The 27,857-nt window shown below is 47.1% G+C and overlaps 1 protein-coding gene across 2 annotated transcripts in view; it reads right to left on the reverse strand.

Annotated features, from left to right (window-relative positions):
• The window catches only part of LOC138292818 (flavin-containing monooxygenase 5-like), a 373,180-nt gene that overhangs the window by 114,476 nt on the left and 230,847 nt on the right, over positions 1 to 27,857 (reverse strand). For both annotated transcript variants that reach the window (XM_069231613.1, XM_069231614.1), the window contains one exon: positions 2,839 to 3,027. In XM_069231613.1, the coding sequence (XP_069087714.1) occupies positions 2,839 to 3,027 (189 nt within the window). The remainder of the gene's footprint in view (positions 1 to 2,838; positions 3,028 to 27,857) is intronic.

The following is a 27,857-nucleotide window of genomic DNA, read 5'->3' on the forward strand; positions in this document are numbered from 1 at the left end:
GATTTTTGTAGTTTAATGTCTTTGTGTCTTTGACAAGGTAAACTGTAACATTGAAGGCATCTTTAAACCCTTGACGGTCACATTGGGGTGAGGTTAGTACATTATTGTTTTACATGTGGGGCAGCGGATTGCATTGACACAACATTTTTCTGTGACTTTACCAAAAAACTTGGATTATGAAATTGTCTGTGATGTTGTTTTTTTGGCGAAGTTGCATCTGATACATTTTAGAAATAAAGGGAACTTACCTTCTGATAGGGAAGAGTCCGTTATTCTGAACATTAAGGGGGCTATGTCTAGTGCACAGACTTTTATCAGACTTGGCGTCATAGGATTGTTTGGATATGATGATGGATTAGTGGAGGGCCTTATGCCTAGTATAGACCGGATGTGTCTAACTATGAAAGATATGAACATCTTGGCATGCTCCCCTTCAGTATACAGGGAGGATTGCTGATAAAGAGTCTTCATGTGTGTTTTCTGAATCTTTTTGGAGAAGAACTTACAATGGCTAGTTGTCAAATATGCAGAGCTAGAAACTAATGCCTTTTTGTGTAGAATTAGCCCATTGATTAGAAGAGTGCTGTGGAATGGGTTGTGTGCTCCTTAGTCAGTTTTTTTTACATATTTGGCTTTGGTGAGGAGCCCATTAGTGCTTATTCACAAATGCAAACGAGTAAATCTACATGCAGACGTTTACTCTTACATTTTTGAGTAATTTGTGTGCTTTTGGCTATTCATCATTTACAAGTGTAAAGTCCTCAAAGTGTAGACTTACATATAGAGCTCCACCCCCCCTGAAACAGGGGGTGGGATCTAATTTAAGACTGTGAGGTTACTGCAGTTAACAATTAGCAGTAGTATTTCCAGCATCACACATGGCCAGCCACTGGTACTGAGACACCCTCCCATGGAAAATAACGAAGGTAAGGATTTAAAATAGAATACCAATAAATATTCCTCATGATTTCTGTTGTTTTTTGATTGGTCTTTATTATGAAGCCAATGCAGAGTAACATGGAATGTTACTATGTGGTGGTGTATCTAGTGGGGATTGAGAGGTTTAGCCATGAGGATAACGTTTTCTGGTGGGGAGACTGATTGGACCAGAGTTGGGAGAGATAATGCATTGATCAGAGTTCCTTTAGCTTTGATGACAGTAGGTTTTTGAAGATATTCCAATGTATGCAGATGTTTCCTAGGAGCATTTGATTGAATAGTATGTTAATATGGATGTGATGACTTCATTATTGTAAATGAGGATGGCTGTGTATGTGGTCTGGTGGATGATAGATGATGTGGAAGGAAATAGTTTGGTTTGGTTAGATCTGAACATTACCAATAGAAATTCAAAGGAGGAAAAGGATAGAGTGTCCACCATTGTGAAATCCTACTTGTTTTTGTGCATAGCAGATGGTCTCTTCCATTTTTGTGAATTATATCTTTATGAAGTTGAGTGTAACCATCTGGTAATGTAACGTCAAATGTCCATGGAGTGGTCAGAGAGAGCCTAGTTTCAGTGATAAATAAGTAATCTACACTTTGAGATATTATGAGGTTTGCAATCTCTTGTATTTGTTTAGGCACCTCTCAGGTTGATATGTGTGCTCTTCACTTCAGTGTTCTGGGAGAGTTGGGGTGGTCTTGATTTGGATTAGGGTCCCAAAAATAAGGGATCTGCAGGATTTGGTTGTGGACATTGTGACTCTTTGTGATGTGGAGCTTGGCTACAGGACTGGAGTATGTTTTGAGAAGTGGAAAGAGGGCAAAGGAGATCTCAGAGAGATGTTTCTCCAAGACTTCGGGAGAGGCTCATTCGGAGGTTTATAAGAATCAAAAGTATAACTGGTCAGTGTTAAAGTGGACACATGGATAGATGCAGTTAATGGGCGTGAGAGCTTCTCTATAGGGTAGTGGCTGTTATTGTAAGACATGTGTTTGTAGTAGTTTTACAATTTAGCATTTTAGATGGATTAATGCACTGTGCATTAGAAGGTACCAGAATCTTAAGTATTGATATCTATCACTTATCTAGCAGGGCCAGGAACACAGCAATGGCCAGAGCTTGCTGGAGACATTTGGAAAATGTTCAACCTGTATGTGACTAATTCCATTTGCACAAGAGCAGCACAGGGATGCTCTCCTCTGTGGAAGTGGGCTAGTGTCATGCTGTGTAACCCAATTATTAAAACAGAAACATTTTTAAAAACAAAGCCAAAAGCCAAATTTCTGGGAATTCCAATACCCGTCCTACATTCTAATGTGATTAAACATTCTGCCTCTCTCCAGCCTTTTCACTGCTTGTAAATGGGACAGGGAGATGTTGAGGTTGGGCTGCACTGTACACTGAAAAAACACACTTGGAAAACATCTAAATTTGCATCTGTGGTTTCAAACACGTACACACTAGGCAGCTACAGTTTGTTGTACTTACATGCACAGTAAAGGACAAACAGAGGCCAGGGTGCTTAATGACATCTTAAGGGGATGTGGAGAATTGGAAATGAGAAGAGTGCTGTACATTATCTGTCTTTACCATAAAATGTAGTGGGAACAAAGAGACTGACTTGAAAATGAGCTACAGGTTTTGTTTAGCCTTCCCTCTGTACTCTAGTTCTTAGTCAGGACCTACCAACTGGCTTTGCTCTGCATGCTACATATGAAGTGGTTGGCTCTGCTTGAAGATGTGCTTAATGCCATTGGAAACACTCAGGGAATGCTCTGCTCTAATCATTTCTTTAGGCCAACTCCAAAGTCACAACTGGTGGTCATGCATCTACAGTGCTTGGCTCGATGATCACACTTTAAAGGTTTTTTCATCATTGTCTTGTACAATACCTTGAACCGTATGTACTTGAGGAGGCTAAAGTGTTTGGCATACAAACGGAAGTAGTCCATGATCTTGGAGTTGTGCATGTAGTTGGGATAGTTGTCTGGGATGGGAAAGTCACTGAAGCTCATCATCTCCTTGGAGGTATTTATAATCACCGACTTGTAGATGCTGGCCCGGCCCTCCTCAGGATCCTCCTGTGGGAATAAGAAATAGTATTACTGCTAAGATCATGACACTGTCATGGAAATATACATCTATGTACCTAGCTTCATAAAAACAGCTAGCATTATAACTAAGTCAAGATCAGATTCCTATATTAGCTGTCAAAGCTTGAGTAGGAAGAAAAGAAGGGAAGGAACGAGTTTCAGGAAGAAGGCAATGAAAAGAAGTAAGAGAAGGAGAGAGGCAAGAGAAGGACTGAAGAAAGAGAGATGAAGGAAGGACAGTGAAAAACAGAGTGAGGTTGGGGAAGGGTGGAAAAAAGAAACAACTTGACAAGTGAAGGGATGAAGACAAAGGATGGAAGGAATTAAGACAGAAGAAAAGAAGGAAATTAACAAGTAAGGTAGATGAAAAAGAGAAGCATAAAAATGAGCATGCAAACAAAGGTATTAAGTCAGTAAGGTTTTCATGAATAGGTGACTGGTTGGGTGGGTTGATTAATTGCCTGGTTGGTAATAGATGAATGAATATCTGTGGGGATGCGTCCTTGAATAAGGGTGTTATGCGTCCATGAATGAGGGTAGTCATAAGTGGATGGGGATACCTTGGTCCATTAATGGGTAGGTATATGGGCCACAGTCATGGACGATTAAGGGGGAATGCATGTTCTCAATGACAGCAATGGCAAACCTTGTGAGTTATCACTGGTTGGAGATATGTGACTATTACATTAGATTCCTTCTCAAAAATAGATCAGTTACACTATGCACAAAATAGGACATGATTTACGACTATTGCCGATAGTACATGGTTTGATATGTTGCAAACCGGTTGTATGTCCGTACATTGAATGTAACTACTTCAAAATGCTACTGTTTATAGACATCTATGCTGTAATTCCCACTACTGAGAATAACATAGTTGAGGCTAGCAAGTCATTAAATACACTAAGAGTAACAATTGTAACTCTAAAACCTAAATTCCAACCTTACCCTACCATTAAGCCTAACTATAAATCTTTGGCTAAAATGAAGTTTAGCCTAATCCTACTATCCCTATTCCATACCCAAAGCGTAATCCAAATGCTAAACTAAGATATTAATCTAAATTTACCTAAGTCTAAATAGAAGCCTACTCCTTACACTAATACCAGACTTAATTCCACACCCTAAGCCTACTACTGACCTCTGTCCCAATCAAAAATCTAACATTACCCCTTACTTGAACCCTTCCATTTACCCTAATTAATATTTGATGTAGAGATATTCTCTCCTGTGGTGTTCTCAACAGGGATAATTTTGATGTAATAGCATCATTGTCATAGTACCCTGAAGAAGTGGATTCTCAGTAGTGCCGCTGTATCAGTAGAAAAGTACACTCAACCAATGTAACGCTTTTTGCTACATGTACATTTACATGTAACAGTAAATGTACATGTCTAGATTTACTGTTGTGTAAGTTTACCTTTGTAAATAGACCCCGCAGTTTCTAAGTGCTGTACATTGTATATAAAAGACTAAACATGAAATCTATGCCCATAAAACAAGGATCAATCACCAGCTTTTACAAATGAGGCGTAAATTAAGAAATGCTGATGAAGTTAACTTTGTTCATAAAAATTTGGGTTTAGTATTTGTGCATAGGAGATGCTCAATGTACTAAAGCCCACTCAACTGAGCAGTAATGACAGCCAGCCTACGAAACAAAGTGATATTACAACTTAAATGCAACAAACATCATGCAACGTAGTCCAGACAGCATCATTCTTTAGACTATGTCACACTCAGAAACAACAGGAAATTAGTTGATTTTGAATGGTACATCAAATCCATAACAAAACACTGTAGCATGTCTAAACACAAACAGCTGAGAAAGACACAACAATTAAAATCAATGTTAGGGAAAGGGAACAGAGGGACAGAATAATATTAGTCTCTATGACTGCAATACAATTGTATCCTCCTTAACCTTAAGGAGGAAACCTGCATTTTACTTCAGGACACAAAGGTTAACTTTATGTAAGTTCAAACACTTGCAGCAACTTTCTAAACTAAAGTGGGAAGTTTTAAAAGTTAAGAACATGACCCATCTGCTGACCTTAGGCTGAAGTATAAGCCACCTCCCACCAAGAGAATTACTGAGGCCACTGTTACTCAAGGAGACTGTGCTCCAAATATATTTTATGAAGCCCTGCCATGGCGATGCCAATCCAACAATAAGCCAAATTGGCAACCTTGACAGCTTTAATGGGCATGACAGAAACTAAAAGTTGGACAGAACCTGTGAGATCAAAGCAGGTTTTCACACGCACGTGCACACGTCTGAGTCTCTTCTGTCTCTGATCAGATAAGCAGGATGGTCAGTTTTGTGGTGGGGTGCTTTAAGTCAAGGGATTCATTTCTCAGCTGATAAGCAGAAGGCTGAGCAGCAGGATGACACCCGATATACCTTGTACTTGGTGAATTTGTAAAGATCTAAGGGTGTCATTCTAAGTCTGGCGGGCGGCGGAGGCCGCCCGCCAGACTTCCCCCCTCCAAAATACCGCTCCGCGGTCGCAAGACCGCTGAGGGTATTTTGTCTTTTGCACTGGGCTGGCGGGCGACCGCCAAAAGGCCGCCCGCCAGCCCAGTGCAAAAACCCTTCCCACTAGGACGCCGGCTCAGAATTGAGCCGGCGGAGTGGGAAGGTGCGACGGGTGCAGTGGCACCCGTCGCGTATTTCAGTGTCTGCAATGCAGACACTGAAATACAAAGTGGGACCCTCTTACGGGGGCCCCTGCAGTGCCCATGCCATTGGCATGGGCACTGCAGGGGCTCCCAGGGGCCCCACGACAACCCATACCGCCATCCTGTTCCCGGCGGGAGAACCGCCAGGAACAGGATGGCGGTATGGGCTGTCAGAATCCCCCATGGCGGCGCAGCAAGCTGCGCCGCCATGGGGGATTCCCAGGGCAGTGGAAAACCGGCGGGAGACCGCCGGTTTTCCTCTTCTGACCGCGGCTGAACCGCCGCGGTCAGAATGCCCTGCGGGGCACCGCCAGCCTGTTGGCGGTGCTCCCGCCGACCCTGGCCCCGGCGGTAAGGAACCGCCGGGGTCAGAATCACCCCCTAAGTGCTCAAGCAGCTTCCAAGCAGCCCTCAGAATTTCAAGACCCTCAATATGTGCACTGCCTTATTGCAACATGTTTGTAAAAAGGTGACAATGCATAGGTCAGGGCCTGAAAGGGGACCTACAGTCGAACGCAGTCGAACGCACGCCTGTATGGCCAGAGTTTCCAGGCAGAGTAGGAACGTCTAGTAGTTGTGAAGGGCCTAGGTCTGTGGCTGCATCATTTGGAAGTTAGCCAGATCACGTCAGTTTGTTGAAGCACCAAGTGGCTGAGGACAACCTAAATGCAAGTTGAAAGATTTAGCCTTACCTAGCCATGGAAGTCTTGCAGATGGATCCAGGATTAAAGAAGGGAATCTTAGAGGTTATGCTCTTTTTCAAATAATTGCATAGCTATTAATTCACTATATGTGACTGGTGAGGTAGGAAGGACATTGGAATGGAGGTTAAGAATGGTGGATCAGTATCGATGAAGTACATCTGATACTTCCACAAATTCTGAGGAAACCATATTCCTGCTCTCTTGCTGCACTGGCACACTGTGTAAAGCCTAGCGCCAAAATAAGCAGCCTTGCACCATGGTGCAAAGGTGTCTGTAATACTGGCAGGATTGTTTTTGTGCAGGAAGGCATACCTTCCTGCACAAAACCAATCCTCAGAGGCATTTTCCTCTTTCTGTGAGTGCGACAGAATGAAGCACATGTAGAAAGAGGAAGTAACGACAAGGAATAAACATAAGTCCCCTCATTACGACTCTTTTGGGATGGCGTAATATTTTGATGCCGTTTACTAGCTTAAGTAAATCTGAGAATGTGCCAAAATCCATAGATGGATGCGTGGAAATGCCCACACTTTACTGATGGAGCACCTTCCCAACTCAGAGTAAGGCAAGGCAGCAATTTGTGCTGCCAGGCGTTACGCTGGATTTAGTAAGACACGTAGAGCATCACAAGATCAATCAATCAATCATTTGTTAAGCGCGCTACTCACCCGTTAGGGTCTCAAGGCGCTGGGGGGTGGTTGCTACTGCTCGAATAGCCAGGTCTTGAGACGTTTCCTGAAGGTCAGGAGGTCCTGGGTCAGACGTAGGTTGACGGGGAGGTAGTTCCAGGTTTTGGCGGCGAGAAGGATCTGAGATGTGTTTGTGGCATGGTAGGTTGAGGATGAGGCATGCGGAGGCGTTCTGAATGCGCTGAAGATTTCTCTGGCACTTGGCCATTGTTCCCGCGTAGGGTGCGTTGCCGTAGTCCAGTCTGCTGCTGACGAGGGCGTGGGTGACCGTTCTTCTGGTTTCAATGGCTTTGCGTGGCTTAGTAGATATCACTTAAGCCCTCACATTGCTTGTGTTGCCTTTCATGATACAATATCAATGCAAGGGCTTTCTAAATCTGGGCTTGGAGGTCATGGGTTTAGTGGGGCAAGATACGGGAAGCCCTGGGGTACATGGAAACAAATATTCTTCGTGAACCGTGTGCACCACCGCATCATTTTTGACTCAGGATCAACATGAAACGATTTTTCCCAAAGCACTCATTCTGAGATCTCTGGGTAAAAATGTTATCACTGCTAGGGATAAAGAATGCCTTCATATGTTAGAACCTAAGGAGTAATTTAGGCTTAAAGGACACAATGGCCTGGTAGGAAGTATTTCAGCCTTGGTATTTGGCTACCCTGGTGGGTTTCTGAGAAATATTTGGGCCTCAGTGCTTATTCTTTTACAAATTAAGCATTGCAGAAGAGTATATAGTATAAACAAGGATGTTTGCATTTTTTATGACTTCACATTCAAATCAAGCAAGTATAATTCAATGTAAAAACATAACTAAAACCTAGATAAAGAGAAAGCAAATAAGACCAGCCATTTAAAAGACAGGGGAGTGAGTTAAAGGTACAACTTCACAAATAGAATAAAGAGGAAAATGTTGTATAACAGTATGAAGGCATTAAAGATGCTTGTGCTTATTGATACCCTCAGTGATCCAGTATAAAACTATACATGTTACTGTAGGAAGATAGAGTACTTAGAATTAGGCAATGTTTCATGCGTGTAAAACTGATGCCTGTCAATATTAAACTGATTTTAGAAGACTCTGATAGAATTGTTTTTCATGAATGTAAATGTAAATCTATGTTCAAAATGGTGGCACTCGCTGATGATGACTAACAAAGAAAAGTTGACCTGCCACCCCAATTGCCACCGCTCACGGATTCTGTGTTTGTTCACTGTCTTTGACAGTCCAGTCAGGTGGAATCCCCTCCGCATGGACTCTTAGATCTTAACCACAAGGTCTACAAAAAGTGTGTCTTTGCTTCGAGTTGGATCTGACTGTTCATGAAATAGTCAGTACCACAAACATGTGCTTTTAACTAGCAGGAGGAATTGCATGTCAAGGTCCAGTTCATTTATAGCTTTCAGAATGAGGGTTACTATGGGTTTACACACAGCTTGTGTTTTTTTCAGAACGTAATTGAGATTCGAGGAGGGAGAGCCATTACCTCAGGGTCCTACTTGTTTTGTGAGTGGGCACGGGGTTTAGAAATCAGGCCTCCTGGCTCCACAGGGTATAAATTAAGCACAGAACTATGGCCCTCATTACAACATTGGCGGTAAAAGCCGCTTACCGCCGTGCAGAAGACCGCCAACACACCGCCGTGGCAGCGGAATTCACCACAGCTATTATGACCCACAGCTCGGAATCCGCCAAAATTCAGACACCCACACAAGTCCGCCACACCAAAGGTCAGTGATAAACCGGCGAAAACAAAACCTCCACCGTCACGCCAACAGAAATACGCCCACACTATCACGACACACGAATCCACGCGGCGGTCTTTCAACCGCGGTATTCCATTGGCGGTACACACCGCCGGCTCAAAATACACACACATTTACAAAACACATCCACATTGGACAATTTGAAATACACAAACCTGATACACATACACACACCACTCCCACACACCCATTACAATATAAAACACACACCCACATCACCCACAAACCCCTACGACCAGAATCACTGAGAGAAGGCCAGAGAGAGACACCACAAACAACTACCAAGCATCCACAGGCACACAATACCATTACCCACAGAACTTCCACGTACCTCACACAACACACCACTAACTATCACCCCACTTATCACTACACACACCACCCCACACATCACCCACACCACCCCATGGCACGGCAAAGACACCCCAGGTTTTCTGAGGAGGAGCTCAGGGTCATGGTGGAGGAAATCGTCCGGGTAGAGCCACAGCTATTCGGATCACAGGTGCAGCACACCTCCATAGCTAGGAAGATGGAGCTATGGTGAAGAATAGTGGACAGGGTCAACGTAGTGGGACAGCACCCAAGAAATAGGGATGACATCAGGAAGAGGTGGAATCACCTACGGGGGAAGGTGCGTTCCGTGGTCTCAAGACGCCACCTTGCGGTTCAGCGGACTGGCAGCGGAACCCCACCTCCTCCCCCACAACTAACAACATGGGAGGAGCAAGTCTTGGCTATACTGCACCCTGAGGGCCTCGCAGGAGTAGATGGAGGAATGGACTCTGGTAAGTCAAATCTTTACTATTACATCCCCCACCCTATCTGCATGCTATCACATACCCCCACCCTCGCCCTCACCCCCATCACTCCAACTGCTCACAAATGTCCCAATATCACAAACCACACATCCCAACACCAAGCCCTGCATGCAACAACAAAGCATGGACACCCATCACCAATGCATGGCCACTGCACATACCCATACACCCCCCTAAAACACCATCACACAAGGTCCCACACAGGAATGCAAGCACTGGGGTACACGGTCACCCACATATTGCACACCATGGCACACACAGATGTAATAAACATCCTTTTACACCCCTGCAGGACCACTACCCAACGTCACCGGACAGGAGGGTCCACACATGTCCACACCACCAACAGAAGAGGCCCACAGTGATGACAGCAGCTCTGTCCAACTGGATCTAGATGACCAGCCCGGCCCATCGGGGACCTCGGGACAGTCGGTTCCCCTCACACAGTCACAGGCCACCACAGAGCTTCCCCCCTCTGGAAACACCAGCACAGCACCCACCCAGCGGGCCCATACCTCTGTCCCCAGGACACGTCAAGCAGCAGTGTGTCCACCACTACAGGGAACCCAGGCTAACCCACCACCCCAACAATAGGGGCCTGGGGGCAATGGTAGTGGGCACACGGTTCAGGGGACAGAGGCCCAGAGAAACAGGGGAACTGGGAGGGCTGCTGTGCATCAGGGGGAGGACAGGCCAAGGGAACCCACTCTCCACGAGGCCCTCTCCAACATCATGGAAGCCTACCACCACTCCCAGGAGACGATGGCAACAGTACTGGCCAAGTTTCAGGAGACCCAGCGCCTGCAGGAGGAACAGTATTTGGGCTTCAGGGAGGAACTCAGATCCATCAATTCCACCCTGGGCACCATCGTAGGGGTGCTGAAGGAAGTACTCAACACCAGGAGGGACACTGTGGCACAACAAGGGGCCCCTGACACTAGCCTGGACGATAAACTGCCTACCACCTCTGCCGGCGCTAGTGGACAGGACGCCCCACCACAGGACCACCACACCAGCACCCCACCCCCTGCAGAGGGAGAACCACCACGCAAACGGTCCCTGAGATCCAGGACAAAGACAGAGAACGATGCCAAGACCCCCGCCAAGAAATGAGACCACCCTGAATGTCATCCTTCTGTCCCACTTTTTCACCCTGTCCATCCTCAAACTGCCCCAGCTCCACTTCCTATGCTCATTTGGGCAATGCACCTGTGAGACTAATAGACTGGACTCTGCCATGGACATTCCTCCACATCACTCCTCACCATTTTACAACCCCCTCCAATACTGAGCACTTAAATAAACACCCTTGAAGCACAAAACAATCTGGAGTCAGTCTGTGATTTAGAAATAGTGTATTAGCAATTGCAGTGTCAAAATGCTTTTTCAAATGTAATGTCAACATACCTATGTCACACAGCTCTAGTCCATGAGGAAACACAGCAGATGTCACACAGTGGGACCCACATCTGTGAAATCGTAAGGGAAAGTGACAACTCAGTGACCATACACTGGGTGAAAAGGACAGACAGTAGAGAGGTAGTAGTGTTAAAGTACATGTAGTATGCAGGTTTGTATTCTTACCTGTGTCTCACTGGAAGTATTGCAGGATCACAGAGTTCCTGCTGTCGATGTCCTCTTCTTCTGCTTCCTCGTCTTCACTGTCCACAGGCTCCACAGCTTCAACAACACCGCCATCTGGACCATCCTCCTGCAGAAAAGGCACCTGTCGTCGCAAAGCTAAGTTGTGAAGCATACAGCAGGCCACGATGATCTGGCACACCTTCTTGGGTGAGTAGAATAGGGATCCACCTGTCATATGGAGGCACCTGAACCTGGCCTTCAGGAGGCCGAAGGTCCGCTCTATTATCTGCCGAGTTTGTCAATGGGCCTCATTGTAGCGTTCCTCTGCCCTTGTCCTGGGATTCCTCACTGGGGTCAGTAGCCATGACAGGTTGGGGTAACCAGAGTCACCTGCAAATGGCGAGGGACAACTGTTAGACACACACTAACCTGTAGGGATATCCCCAGACCCAGACAACCATTCCCACTGACTTGCTTCCAGATGCTCACCTAATAGTCACACACGGTGCCTCTGGAGTTGACCCAACACATAAGGGATGCTGCTATTCCGCTGGATGTAAGCGTCATGCACTGAGCCAGGGAATTTGGCATTCACATGGGAGATGTACTGGTCGGCCAATCACACCATCTGCACATTCATGGAATGATAACTCTTCCGGTTTCTGTACACCTGTTCACTCCTGCGGGGGGGTACCAAAGCCACATGTGTCCCATCAATGGCACCTATGATGTTGGGGATATGTCCCAGGGCATAGAAGTCACCTTTCACTGTAGGCAAATTCTCCACCTGAGGGAAAACGATGTAGCTCCGCATGTGTTTCAGCAGGGCAGACAACACTCTGGACAACACGTTGGAAAACATAGGCTGGGACATCCCTGTTGCTATGGCCACTGTTGTTTGAAATGACCCACTTGCAAGGAAATGGAGTACTGACAGCACCTGCACTTGAGGGGGATTCCTGTGGGATGGCGGATAGCTGACATCAGGTCTGGCTCCAACTGGGCACACAGTTCCAGGATTGTGGCACGAGCAAGCCTGTAGGTGATGATCACATATCTTTCCTCCATTGTCGACAGGTCCACCAGCGGTCTGTACACCGGAGGATGCCGCCATCTCCTCACATATCCCAGCGGACGATGCCTATGAAGGACAACAGTGAGCACAGAGTCAACCAACTCAGAGGTACGTACCCACAGCTTACACAGAACACGAATCATAATCCGAAATTTGGCCTATATGAGTGTTGAGGCAAGGCCTAGGTGTGTGTGACGCAGTTACAAATTAAGCCATGTGGGCCCCTGAAATGGCAGTTGCCTGACCTGTAAAGTGGGACAATGGGATGTGATGTAACTGCGCTGAAGTTGTACACCGTCGCGGTAGGCGGTCGAAGAAAGCGGCGCAATTCTGCATTGGTTAACATTGGACCCTATGGGTCCCAGGAGCCAATGCCGATGTGCGCCAGTGGTGACTGTACGCACCGCCGCAGATGTGACTGCCATTTTCTGTCTGTTCAATCACTCGATACCTGATCTTCGACAGGAGAGGACCTATCCTGCAAGTGCTGCTGTGACCTCGGTCTGGAAGAGACAATGGCTCATGCGTCTGGGGAAAGGGCCCCTGCCATCACATCAGAGGAGTTGGAGAAACTCGTGGATGTGGTCCTCCCCAGTACACGCTACTCTACGGTCCTCCAGACAAACAGGTAAGTACACTGGTAGCATGCTGTATGGGCTATGCCTGTGTGGAGTGGGGTGGATGAAAGATGGGGGGGGAGATTGAGGCGTGCATGAAACGACGGTGAGTGCATGTGCCACATGGCAAGGGTAGGGATGGGGGCCAATGACTGTGACGGTGCAGTTGGTAATAACTTTTCTTTTTCCCTGTACAATTCATGTAGGTCAGCGATCACCAGAAAAAGGATATTTGGCGTGCCATCGCCAAGGAAGTCCGGACCCCGGGGGTCCACCACAGACAGAGCACCCACTGCTGTAAAAGATGGGAGGACATTCGCCGCTGGAGAAAGAAGACGGCGGAGGCCCAGCTGGGGATGGCCTCCCAACGTGGGAAGGGTGCCCGTCGCACCATGACCCCCCTGATGTTCAGGATCCTGGCGGTGGCGTACCCGGAGTTGGATGGGCGCTTGAAGGCATCACAGCAGCCACAAGGGGGTGAGTACACTCTCATTCTGCTGATTTTGCGCGCAGTGGAGGTGTCTGGGTGGGGGAGGTGGGCTGTGGGTTTCCCTAGGCCAGGGCGAGTGTGCTAGTTAAGTCCCCTTTTTCAGGCAGACCCTGTGGCACCCCACCCCACCTGTGTACAGTGCCAAGTTCACCTAGTCAGGCTCCTGTGTCATCCATGTGTGCAGATGTCGGCCATAGCCTTGTAGGCCATGTCCCAGGGATTGAACAATGGACCCCAAGTGCGCGGCGTAGTGCAGGGGGCTTCTGTGCCTGTCGTGTCCGCCAACTGTAGCGGTAATGCATGCACTCAACATGTCTTTCTTCTGTCGTCCCCCCCTTTTTGTGGTCTCCCTGTTCTTGTGTGCATTAGCATCATCAGGCGGAGGAGCAGTGGCACGGGAGCAGGAGGGAGCTGCATCCCACATGGCCCTGGAGGGCGACACAACGGACTCAGAGTTCACCAGTGGGATGGAGGGTGAGGGGAGCTCCACGGCGGGGACAGGAGCTGACACCAGTGACACGGACTCGTCCTCTGATGGGAGCTCCCTTGAGGTGGCGGCAACATCTGTGCCCCCGCATCTACAGGTACAGCCGCGACCCCCCTACCAGCACCGCCCTCCCAGCAGCCCCACAGCCTTTGCCCCGTGCCCGCTCACCCAGGAGGGTGGGCATCACCTTCACCCCAGGCACCTCAGGCCATGCCCCAGTCACCCCTGCTGCCCTCAGTGAGGAGGCCATTGACCTCCTCAGGTCCCTCACTGTTGGGCAGTCTACCATTTTGAATGCCATCCAGGGTGTAGAAAGGCAGTTGCAACAAACAAATGCATTCCTGGAGGGCATTCATTCTGGTCAGGCGGCCCTTCAGCGAGCTTTTCAGACTCTGGCCTCAGCACTGATGGCAGCCATTGTCACTGAATCTAGCCTCCCCCCTCCAACTTCCTCCACCCAGACCCAATCCCTCCTACTTCAGCCTGTCCCAAGCACACCTTCAGACCAGCATGCACACACCTCAACACACAAAGGAAGCTCTGGCAAACATAAGCACCACACATCCCACAGGCACTCACGCAAGCATCACACACATGCAGACACACCAACATCCACTGCCTCCACTGTGTCCCCCTCCTCCTTGTCTCCCTCCTCCATCCCAGTCTCGTCCCCACTCACACCTGCATGCACTACATCTACAGCCACTACTTCCATCACCAGCACACACACCACCACACCCCGCTCACGTGCAGTCACTACCCCCACTGCCATTCACACGTCCCCTGTGTCCTCTCCTAGTGTGTCTGTGACGCCACCTCCCAAGATACACAAACGCAGCCACATACCCACCCAACAGCCATCCACCTCACGACAGCCTGCAGCGTATGCACCTTCACCCAAAGTCACCAAACTAACACCTCCTACAACGACAACCTCTTCCTCCACTCCCAAACCCCCTCCAGCTACCCGTCCCAGTGTTCCCAAGAAACTTTTCCTGTCCAACCTTGACCTCTTTCCCTCACCTCCCCCACCCCGTCCGTCTCATAGGGCCCGACTCTCCAGGTCCCGACCTAACACCTCAGCCACAACATCTCCGGGACCAGTGGTGCCTGTAGTCACCGGAATCTGGAGTGCACCGGCCACCAGGGCAGCCAGTGTGGCACGGAGCCGCAGCACGGACAGTCCCCCACCTGTCAAGCATCAAAAGTTGGCCAGTGCCCAGCGGGAGAGGGGGAAGACTCCAGCCGCCAAAGCCGTTCCCAGGGGTACAGGTGGGAGTGTGGAGTCAGCTGCGACACCTTCCAAGGTGGGGAAGGCCCACAAGAAAGTCAGCAAGTCTGGGAAGAGCAGCACGGCGGAGAAGACCGCCATCATCCCCGCTGCCCAGGAGGCCACCGCCACCCGCCCAGCTGCCCAGGAGGCCACCGCCATCATCCCCGCTGCCCAGGAGGCCACAGCCATCATCCCTGCTGCCCAGGACGCCACCGCCTTCATCCCTGCTGCCCAGGAGGCCACCGCCAGCACCAGCCCTGCTGCCCAGGAGGCCACCGCCAGCACCAGCCCCACTGGGCCATGAAGGACCGCCAGCACCAGCCCCGCTGGGCCAGACAGGACCACCAGCAGCTGAGTCACTGCAAAGGACCCCTCCGCCACAAGCACCGCTGAACAGGGCACCGCCGCCACAAGCACCGCTGAACAGGGCACCGCCGCCACAAGCACCGCTGAACAGGGCACCACCGCCACAAGCACCGCTGGCCCATGAGCGCCAAGGGCACTAACGCTACTGAGTCTGTCACGAGCAGGATGAAGCACTCTGGGCACAAAGCCCCCTCCAGAACCAGTGGAGATTTACATCCACTACCTCGGTCCTTGGCAGGATGAAGCACTCTGGACACAAAGCCCCCTCCAGAACCAGTGGAGAAAGGCATCCACTACCTCAAGTCCTTGGCAGGATGAAGCACTCTGGGCACAATGCCCCCTCCAGAACCAGTGGAGACTGTTATCCACTTGAGAGACTGTGGCTTTGCACTCCCCAGGATGGAACAGTGGGCAACCCACCAACTGTAGAGACTTGAGAGACTGTGGCTTTGCACTCCCGAGGATGGAGCAGTGGGCAACCCACCCACTGTAGAGAATTGAGAGACTGTGGCTTTGCACTCCCCAGGATGGAACAGTGGGCATGTGGCCTCCTCGTGGATTTGGCGTTGTGCACTTAACCGGCTCAGGTGCCCCCCCTTTCCCTTCCCCCTGAGGTGCCTGTTTTATTGCTATCCGATGCCCCTGCAGTGTTCTCTCCGTCATTTCGGGGATTGAGTGTGGGCCTCGCCCATACCGTGTGGGCCCAGTGTTCCACAGACTTCAATGGAGCACTACCTGGACTACTATTCTTGGTGTAAATTTTGTTTATAGTGTATATATATATTTTTGCGTACTGGATGTTAATATATTACAATGGTTACACTCATTTCCTTTTGTCCTTGCATTCTTCCCGGGAGGGTCGGGGGTGTAACTGTAATGTATCATGCTGTATTAGTGTGTGTGTTGTGGTTGGTGAGGGTGGGGGTGTTGCGTGTTGCGTGTGTGTGTCCCTGTTTTTTCCCTCCCCCCTCCCCTGTGTCGTAGGTGCAGTACTCACCGTGGTCTTCGCCGCCGGCATTCGTGCTCCTGGTAGAGGAGCAAGAAGAAAAGGGCTGGCAGGATGTGGAGTTCGGGTTCCATGGCGTCTGGATTCCTCGTGGGGTGTGTTGAGGTGAGTGTTTTCCCTTCGAAATCCTGTTTCCGCCGTGTTTTTGTCCGTGGTGAATCCGCCCTGGAAAAGGTGGCGGATTGGTAGGTTGTGATACTGTAGGTGGTACATTGTCCTCCGCCTGTCTGTTGGCGGTCACTGTTTGTTTGTACCGCCGTGGAGGTCAGAGTGTTAAAGTGGCTGTCTTTGTTGGCGGTTTCCGCCACGGTCGTAATTCCATTTTTTTTCCGCCGGCCTGTTGGCAGTCTTACCGCCTCTTTAACAATGACCGCTAGGGTTGTAATGACCACCTATATCTCTTCCAGGTCTACACCTTGCACTTTCATCAGCATCCACATTTCTATAGCTACAAAGTGCCTGACCGACCATTAGACGGTTGGGTACTTTCATCAGTCATAAATCTGGCATGAGAAGAGAAATGTATAAGCTGCTGCTGTTTAGAAACGTCGTGCGTAGAGAAACAGTGATATATATGCACACAAACAGCCTGGACGCCGGTTAGGGTTGCCAGGGGTAGAACAGCTACCCCGGGCTTGTCCCTTGAGGTCTCTAGTCTCAGGGGTCAGGAAGGCGGTGACTTGAACAGAAAGTGAACAGAGCTTTAAGAATCCTTTATACGTTCTATAACTCTGAATCGAGGCCTTTACCCTAGCCGTTCTGCAGCAAATAAAAGACAGTTGAATGATAAACTGTAGTAAATGGGGTCAGTCGTGTGATGTCATCTGGAGTAAAGTGAAGTCACTTCTGCAGACCCTGGCATTTTGTTGAATCAATGTCCGTGATGATCTACAGATGGAAATAATGGAGGAATAGGACATTTGAGGAGATGGACACACCTGAATAAGAAAAAAATACATGTTGCAATGTAGGTTATATTTTTTTGTGTAGAAACTGAATTCCTCTTTTAAGTATTGAATTAGATTATACTGACTATTAACCTATAAATAATTTCTAGAAAACTTCAAGATGAACTTCTCATAAAAAGTCATTTGCCAGTTTTGGCCAACGTTTTTTCCTTCACCTAGTCTGACCGAAGAGCTTTCTGAAGGCAAACACAGGAAATGGCATCTTTGTTGTGCCCGTTAGTGTGAGTTTTTACCATCTAAGTAAATACGTTTCTTTGATTCCGATCTCTGTCAGCCTCCTGAGCAAACCCCATGCCAAACAAGGGAAAGATCCCGTATAATCACTCCAGAGATACCATCCTCTCCAAGATGGATCCGATGCATTCAGTTGCAATAGCTAAAGCACTTTCCTTTTTTTGCTGGGGATAAAAACCCAGCTGTCACTCGCTTTTGCAAGCTCTTCCCAAGTTAGATGTGTGTGCGTATGCGCGCGCGGGGGTGCGTGTGTTTGTGTCTGTGTTTACGATGTGGGGTCCAGTAAGAATGTTGGTCACTCAGTCCACCCCCTCTGTCATCTCATCTACTGTGAGAAACCTGAAAAGGCACTTGGTGCCAATGTTCGAACTGCGGGAGTTCTCCTATATGTCTGAGCTGAAGCAGCCAAAATCCAAAGCTTTCCATGAAAATCAGACGTGAGTAGAGCACTGCAGTCAAATATTCAAGGACCAGAGCATTTACTCTTCCAAATCCACTCCTCAAATATTATGGTCAAAGTGAAACTTCAGGTACCTTGTCCGGGTCTCTCTAAATTTGGAGAGAAACTGTGGACCTGTCTCTACGTGAGACTGAAATGCATTGGCACGCTCAGTAGTGGTGAAAATGCATGAAAAGACAGGTAGCTTCAAGGGACAGAAGACCTGGTGCTATCCCAGGAGTAGCAAGACCTGCCCTTTCACTGGGGAGAGCTATTGATACACATAATAAAGGCAGTGCTTTATTTGTAAAAATGCATAAGTGCAAAAGCTCAAAGTTGTCTTAAGAACCTGCCAGTGGCTTTGTTCGTGTTGCCGGATACCAATGCTGTCTAACCTTGGTTCCACCTCATGCCTTTCACAGCCCTATACTTCCTGTCTCCTTATCTCACTGCAGATTCTTTTTCATTCCACCTTTCTTCTTGTCATTTTCCCTTCATTTCTCTACTACTTCTTTCGCTCTTTTCTGCCTTTTCTCCGTCTTTTTCTGAGTCAAAGTCTGATAATGAAAAATAAATCTCAGTTTCCAAACTTGAGTGCTGGAGCCCACCATCTGCAACCAACTGCACAAATTAAGCACTGACAAGGGGACACTTGCATATAAGGTCTGTAGGTGTGTTTGAAAGTAAGCCTTCTGTCGCAGGACTCTGCTATTGTTCCCTGCTTCCTTTAGCTAGATTGCAGAGGGGTAAAGAGATTAGCCTCAAAATGTAACTTGCAAGGGAGCAGTGAAAGGAGCAACGTGACAGTGTAAGTCTTGTTTAATAAGTTAGTATTGGTAACTACTTGACTGGTTTTTAGGTTAAGCCTGCTTGTCAAATCTTTTGTAAAGAAAAAAAATCTTAACAAGGGCTTGGAGTCCACCCATTACTTACCTTTACTTACCATTGGTTAGCCCCTCATGTCTCTCTTGTTGGTTGATTCTTCTTAGTTAGCACCTCCTCCTTGCCTCCGGTTTACTCCTGAGCTTCAGTTTTTCATCCAAGCTCTGGAGCTTGTACCAAGTATTGCTTCCTGCGGCCAGTGTTCTTCAACTGGTCGCAGGCTCCTGTATTCCTTTTTTTGTGCAGTCCCCCTCTTTCACCACCCGCCCTCCTCTTGCTGTTACTTCTCCCTTTTCCTTGTGTTTGCTGTCTGGATAATCTAACCCCACACCCCCCATGCTCTCCCTCCCTCAACTTGATTCATAGCATCGAAATGATCATATTTACGGGAAAGGTAACAGTGCATGTGTCAGAAACACATTTGCGCTGACAGAATGTTTTTTTTTCTTTTCACATTCAATGCAGAAAACAAAACACACAAAATATATATTTTTTTTAAATGAGAGATGTGGTTTTGCTTTACATCCCGCCCTCATATTCTTGACAAACAATTTTCCTGAGAGCAATGGTACCCTGTATTGAAAAGAGAGGAAGTGGTTAATGGGCAGAGCTTCTGATTTTGGAGCTGGGAAACCAGGTTCAAGTCTTGCGTCAGCTCAACACCCTGTGATTTTCTCCACAAATAGCTGAATCTCCCGATGCCTAGAAACAAGAAATAAATGTGTCTTTGCGTAATTTAACTTTTGCTCACCTTAAAGTGCTCCAAAACCTTTGGGTCGAGTTTTTTAGGTCACACCCTACCAGAGAGCACAGCTGTCTGGTTTGCTAAAGACATCTTGGGGACATTTGAAAAGTTTCCCTGGGAATGCATTTCTCCCATTGCTTACCATTGGCTTTTTGTTTTGTTACTCTAATTTTCTTGCTTTCTATTTGCTGACTTTATTTGTTTTAGGGTGTCCAGGTTGAGTTTGTCCATTCCCTTGCCCAAACCTTATTTACAGGATCCTTTGCAGTGCTCGCTTTCTGTAAACAGGCCTTTAAATTTTGTTCTGATCTTCTCACATTTGCTATGCATTCAAAGACAGAGGTCAAATGTCAGGCTCTGTCTTCCCAGGGAGCCTGGTGTTTACTTTCTTTCTTTGACTTTAAAGTAAGAGGTTTTATGTTACTCTTATGCTGGCTTTTAAAGTGTGGTGGAAACAAATATTTCAGTACCATCAAAACAAATCAATACACTAGGTGATGCTATTTCCAAACATTAAAGTCTGTGCTCTGCATCCTTTTATCAGAAAAACTGTATGCTAGTGCAAAGATAATGGTCATTTCAAATGAAGATGTATTGTCTATAATGGCAGTGCGCTAACACACAATGCATACTTCACTTTACCCCACTCCACTATGCTCTACACCACTCCTCGCGACTGCATTCTACTCTGCACACTCACTATGCCACTCCACACTGTGTCACTGCACTCCACTCTGCACCATTCCAGTCTATGCCACTTCAGTATATGCATCACCTCTGCATCACTCTCCTTCAATGCACTCTAACCCACTCTACTCTTCTATGCTCCACTGAATTCTGTGCCACTCCACTTTGCCACCCTGCACTGTATGCCACTGCACTCTACACCAATGCACTCTACTCTGAACCACTCCACCCTACGCCAATACACTTTAAACCACTCAAATCTACTCTGGACCAATGTACCCTATGCCACTGCACTCTACCCTGCATCACTGCACTCTATTGTGCAACACTCTACTCTGAAACAATCTACTCTGCACCATTCCACTCTATGTCACTGCAATCTATGCTGCACCACTCCACTCTGCACCACTCTACCCTGTACCACTCTACTCTACACCACTGCACTCTACTCTAACCACTTCACTCTATGCCAAAGCACTCTACATCACTTTACTCAAAAACAATGCACTCTATGCCACTGCACTTTCAGCCAATCTACTCTGCACCACTGCACTCTATGCCACTATTCTCTACTCTGCAACCCTCTATACCACTGCACTCTGCAACATTGTACCCTGTGGCACTGCACTCTATGCCACTCAGTTATACTTCACAACTCTGTACTCTATGCCACTCTACTCTGCACCACCCTACTCCACTCCACTCTACATGAATGACTCTACACCATTCTACTACACACATGTGCACTCCGTGACAGTCTACTCTGCAACACTGCACTCTCTACCACTGAACTCTATGCCACTCTAGTCTATGCTACTGCACTCAAAGCCACTGAAGTCTGCTCTGCACCACTCGATGCCACTCTGTGCCAATGCACTCTACGCCACCACACTCTATGCCACTGCACCTTACGCTGCACCACTCTGCTCTAAGCCACTGTACTCTACGCCAATCCACTCTAGGTCACTCTGATCTACTCTGCACCACTGCACCCTATGATTCTGCACACTACAGCACTTTATACCATTGCATTCTACACCACTGTATTCCATTCTGCACTATTCCACTCTACGCCACTCCTCTCTACACGACTGCACTCTACACCACTTTACTCAAAAGCAATACACTCTATGCCACTGCACTGTACAGCTCTATACACTATTCTGCAATCCTCTACACCATTGCACTCTACGCCACTGCACTCTATGTAACTCTGTTCTACTCTGCACCACTGTACTCAATGCCACTGCAATTTAAGCCACTTTACTCTACACCACTGCACTATACTCAGCACTAACCTACTCTGTGCCATTGCACTCTGAACCACTGCAAACTATGCCACTGCACCACTCTACCCTACGCCACTCTATGTGACTTCACTTTACACCACACTAATCTACTGTGCACCACTTCACTCTATGCCACCTCACTCTACACCTTTGTACACTACTTTGCACCACTCTATTCTATGCCAATGCACTCAATTTTACTGTGCACCACTGCACTCTGTGACACTGTACTCTATCCCACTCAAGTCTAGCCTACTCCACTCTACTCTGCACCACTCTACTCTATGCCAGTACACTCTACACCACTTCACTCAACCCTGCACCATTCCACTCTACCCTGCGGCACTTCAGGCTATGCCACTTCACTCCACTCTGAAACAATCTACTTTACACCACTGCATTCTACTCTATGCTGCACCACTCAGCACCACTCTCCTCTGCACCACTCTACTTTAAATCACTGCACTTTACCGATGGACTCTACACCACTTTACTAAAAATCAATGCACTCTATACCAGCTACTCTGCACCACTTGCCAACTATTCTGCACTACTGCACTCTATGCCAGTGTACTCTACTGTGCAACACTTTATGCCACTGCAGTCTACACCACTCTACACCATTGAGCACTACATCACAGCAATCTACACCACTCTATTCTACACCACTGTACTGTACTCCACTGGTCTCTACAGCACTCTACGCCACTGCACTCTACACCAATACACTCTAGGACACTCTACTCTTCAGGACTACACTCTCTCCGCCACTGAACTCAATGCTGCTCTGTACCATTGCACTTTATGCCACTGTGATCTACTCTGCATCACTCATATCTATGCCACTATACTATATGCCACTCTAATCTACTCTGCACAACTGCACTCCATGCCACTGCACTCTATGTGACTCTACGCCACTGCACCCTACACCACTGTACTCTACACCTCTGTACTCTATCCTGCACCACTCCACTTTACTCTGCACCACTTCACTCTACTCAAATAATCTGTTCTATGCCACTCAACTCCACTCTATACCATAGCTCTCTACACCACTGCAATCTGTGCTGTGCCACTCCCCTGTACTCTACTCTGCAACACTCCACTCTATGCCACTCTACTCTGCACCACTCAACTCTGCACCACTCTATTCTGCTCCAATGCACTCTACATCACTTTACTCAAAACCAATGCACTCTAAACCACTGTACTCTACGGGTATCTAATCTGCACCACTGTACTTTATGCCACTTCACTCTAGGACACTCTACTCCACTGTATGATTTTCTACTCCATTAAACTCTACTCCACTCTAAGACACCCTTCTCCACTCTATGCCACTCCACGACTCTACTCCTCTCTATGTCAATTTATGACACTACTCCACTCTACGACGCTCTATGCAACTCCCTCTATGCCACTTTAGTCCACTCTATTCTATGTGCCACTCCATTCTTTTCTATGACACTCTACTCCACTGTACTTCACTCCACTACTCCACTCTGTTACACTCCAGTACTCCCCTCTACGCCACTCCACTTAATGCCATTCTATACCCCTCCACTCTACGACACTCTACACCACTCTACGCCACTCTATGCCTTTCCACTTCACTCCACTACTCCACACTACGGCTCTCCAGGCTACAACAATCTACTGCGCCCTACACCACTCTACACTACAACACTCTACTCCACTCTACGTAACACCCTCTGAGCCACTGCACTGCGCTCTACACCACTCCACAACACTCTATGCCACTCCACTTTACAACAATGTACTCCACTCTGACACTTTACTCCGCTCTACACCCTTCCACTCTATGACATTCTACCCCCCCAGGACACTCCACAACACCACTCCCTGACACTCCACGCTACTCTAGTCTACACCATTCTACGGCGCTCTACGCCACTCCATAACACCCCACTCTACTCCACGACAATCTACTTTACACCACTCTACTCCATGCTATGCTCCTTTAAGTCACTACCTTTCAGCCAGGCTGAACAACTGCCAAGATGGTGTAGAACATGGTTAAAACATATTGGCTAAGCCAATAGCTCTTGCATAGGCGAGACCTATTGCCTTTGCCAATGCTTGTTTGCTGTTGACTACTGACGTTTGGATCTAGCCTTTAGTAAGACAGCACTTCCTTGATGTCTCCCTTGTTGTAGAACCACCAAAGCATAGAAATGTGGATGGTCTTAAGGAACCTAAGGGCATATTTATACTCTGTTTGCGCCGAATGTGCGTCAAAAATTTTGATGCACATTCGGCGCAAACCTTGCCCCATATTTAAACTTTGACGCCCGAGCCCGCGGACGTAAAAATTCCTCAGTGTGAGTCATTTCTTGGATGCGGGAAACTGCCTTGCGTTAATGACATGCAAGGTAGGCGTCCTGCCCAAAAAATGACTTTAAGGCCTCTGCACCTTATTTATACTCCCGCGTCATTTTGACGCACAGGAGAGGGCGGGCCTTAAAAAACGTTGCACAGCCTGATGTGCGCCGTTTTTTAACGCCTGGGCCAGGGCAGGCGTTAAGGGATCTGTGGGCTCACTTCCATGGTCTCTGACCATAGAAGGAGTCCAGAGGTGCCCTTCCCTGCCCCCAGGGACACCCCCTGCCACCCTCACCCACCCCTGGAGGACACCCATGGATGGGGGGACCCATCCCAGGTTAGTACAGGTAAGTTGAGGTAAGTATTTTTTTTTATTTTTTTAAAGTGGCATAGGGGGGCTTATTTGGGCCCCCCTACATGCCACTATGCCCAATGGCCATGCCCAGGGGACAGAATTCCCCTGGGCATGGCCATTGGGCAAGGGGGCATGACTCCTGTCTTTGCTAAGACAGGAGTCATTTCAATGGGGGTTGTGTGTCAAAAAATGGCGCAAGTCCAGTTTAAGCCATGATTTTTTACTCAAAACTGACTTGCACCATTTTTTGACGCACAACCCCCATTTCCCCCTACGCCAGCGCTGCCTGGTTTGAGTCATTTTTTGTACTCTGACCAGTCCGCAGCGCCGGATAACGCCATTCCTTAAATAAGGCGCCCGCATGGCGCATAGGAATGGCGTTAGCCGGCGGTAAAAGTATAAATATGGGCCCAAGAGTTCGGAGGAGAAGCGTAGCAGTGTAAGATGCATAACTATAATGAATAAGCAAGGAAAGCTCCTCCCCCACGTGCTCATGTAACTAACTTTTCCATGTATAACCTTTCCACTGTTTTGTTCCCAATTTTACCACTCAAAAGCTTGTGACATGGTCAATCATAATAAAAATGCAGGGCCTCTTTACGTAAGATCTTTCATATTAACAGACCCGCGAGGGCACTCTAACAACTTGAGAATGTTATAATTATTATTGTGCACCGCCCCGTGGAAAAAAACATAATTGGCATGATTATGTAGCAGTTATCACAACAGAAATAAACATCTTCAGATTGGGGCTTTCCTCACAGTTTTGAGAAACAGATGTCGGTTGAGATAAGAATAATCGGAATTATCAAGCACTTGAGAAACGAGACGTCTAGAAACGCACAAAAGAAAAAGGCAAAGTGTTCGAAACCACAACTTGGAAAGTAGCCCCTTGGTCTTGTTTCTAAATGAACTCCTTCCCTGATGTGAAGCATGGCCGCATTAAAACAAAACAAGCATTGGTAATGCCAATGGATTTCGCCTATGTGAGAACTATTGGTGACGTCAATGTTTTTTCCGACCTGTTGCAGAGCAGCGCGGGCTGCTGTGCAACATGGCTTAAAGTGAATAAAAACAAAGACCTGTGGCGTGGCCGGCTTTGACCGTGTAATTGCGCTTTTTTTTTTACTTTAAGGCAGTACATAGCAGCCTGCTGTGCTCTGTAACACGTATAAAAATGTTGACAACGTCAACAAGTCTCGCAGAGGCGAAACCTGTTGGCTTTGCCAATGCTTGTTGTAATACAGATGTGTTCTGATGCTACGACGTGCCTGTAATAAGAAAATAAAGTGCCTTCCATTTATAGGGAGATTATTTTCTCTGACATAGTATACAGTGGATAAAGGATCACCTACTGTACATTATACAAATATTGCCAATCTCCGAGGACTTCTGTGTCCAAACAAAAGCACGAAACAAATGGGTGAATCACTTTATAAAGTCATGGAACTCCAAAATGACTTGCAGTAGCGTCATAACTTACATTAGGTTAGTTTATTCCTTGGAATATATATAGTCACCCCATCACACTTCACTCATCTGGCTTTTTAATTGTGGTAACCCTTCTCTTTTTTTCTAAAAATGAGATCGTGCTTGCAAATAATTGGAATATGTGCCTTGAAAACAAAAAGACTGATATGCACTTGTATTTAGATGGAAAATGATTTTATGATGTTTAGTTGTCCTACGTGGACAACACGCAAATAATTGTTTCCCTTATGGACAATTTGCCACTAGTGGCTGATAAATTTAAACAATGCATGGTGGGCATGAGCAGCTGGATGAAGGGCAACTTCTTAAAACTTAACGCAGATAAGACCACAGATATGGTATTCCTTGCACAGCAATCGATTTGGTCTGAGCAATTCTATTCTATTTTGTAGTTCTTATAAAGCGTATACCCATACGCCTCCCAGTGCTAGAACAGGTCCTCATAAAGCCAGCTTACCAATAATACTAAGGAGTGTAAGCCAGGTTTTCACAGCCCTACGAAAAGACAGTTTATTGGACATCTACTGTAGTTCCGAAGGAAGGGAATTCAATAGTCTGGAGGCCTGATAAGAAAAAAACTGCTTCCCCAACGAGATCTTCTAACTCTGGGACCCAGCAGCAAATTGACAGCAGATGATTATGGTGACCCTCCAGGAGTATACAGGATAGCTAGGGATCTCAACAGAATACGACTTCTTATATAATAAAACCTATGAAAGATGCAAAGGGCCTTAAATTGAACATGCTGCTCCACTGCAAGCCAATGGAGATGTTTCAAAGCCATCTTGGAAGACTAACTCTTCGGAAGATTCATAAGAAACCGAGCAGTGGCCTTCTGAATAGTCTGAAGCCTTTTCATCACACATCAAGGCGAACAGGGATAAAGAGCATTCCCATAGTCCAGGCAAGAGATGGCAAGAGCCTGGAATTTAGCCTGGAATATAGCGGGGATCAGGTATACGTCCCAGGACCCATAATGGTTTAAATATGGTTACAAAATGTGGTAATTCTGCAAGAGATTTAGAGTCAAGAAAGGATTATATGGGAAGGATATTCATGTTTTCATAATGCAGCGACACCCACCAATGGGGGTTTGGCTACAGTGGTCTGTATTGCCACAAACTTTCGTATTATTCCTGTTGCTCTCAGTCATGCAGGGATCCAGATCTTCTAGGTGGTAGCAACCAGGGAGTTTCATTTTTTTCTTAGTTAATTTTTATAACTCACTAAGGGACCCCGGATGTCAGATTGAGGTCCTTTTCTGAGTCATATCAATCTTAGAGGCCACATCGCTTAGTTTACTTAATTGTTTTAATGTATCCTGGGAGGAGATTTTAATGCTAAATTGGAGTTAAATTAAATTAACAGCAACCCTTTCTTGATGGGAGAGATGCCACCTTGTATATTATCCCTAGGTTATAGAGGGAGAAGGTTACGGAGGGCTCTGGGTAATGCAGGCTTACAAAATCTGGTCTCCACAGGGTTCAATTAATTATCTCACCACCCCACTTTTGTGGGCAGGAGGAAGGGTTCCACCATAGATTATTTGTTTGCTTCAAGGTCGCTAGTAGATTTTACTAGCCCAGGGCAAGTCCTTCACGTACTCCAAGAGTGTTACTGTGACCACAATCCCATTGCTGTTAGCTTGGACAGTCCTATTTATAAAAGCCCAGAAGCGGTCCTGGGCCTTAGGGATTTGTTCCCTCAAGATAAGGGTCTGAGGATAAAGTGGTGTATTCTATTGATCCCGAGATTGAAGGAAAGAGTGGTGAAGTCTGATTCAGCCATTATTCTCGATACTTACTCTCTATCAATCCATCACCCCT

The sequence above is a fragment of the Pleurodeles waltl genome, chromosome 4_2 (assembly GCF_031143425.1).
Source record: "Pleurodeles waltl isolate 20211129_DDA chromosome 4_2, aPleWal1.hap1.20221129, whole genome shotgun sequence".
Taxonomy (NCBI): domain Eukaryota; kingdom Metazoa; phylum Chordata; class Amphibia; order Caudata; family Salamandridae; genus Pleurodeles; species Pleurodeles waltl.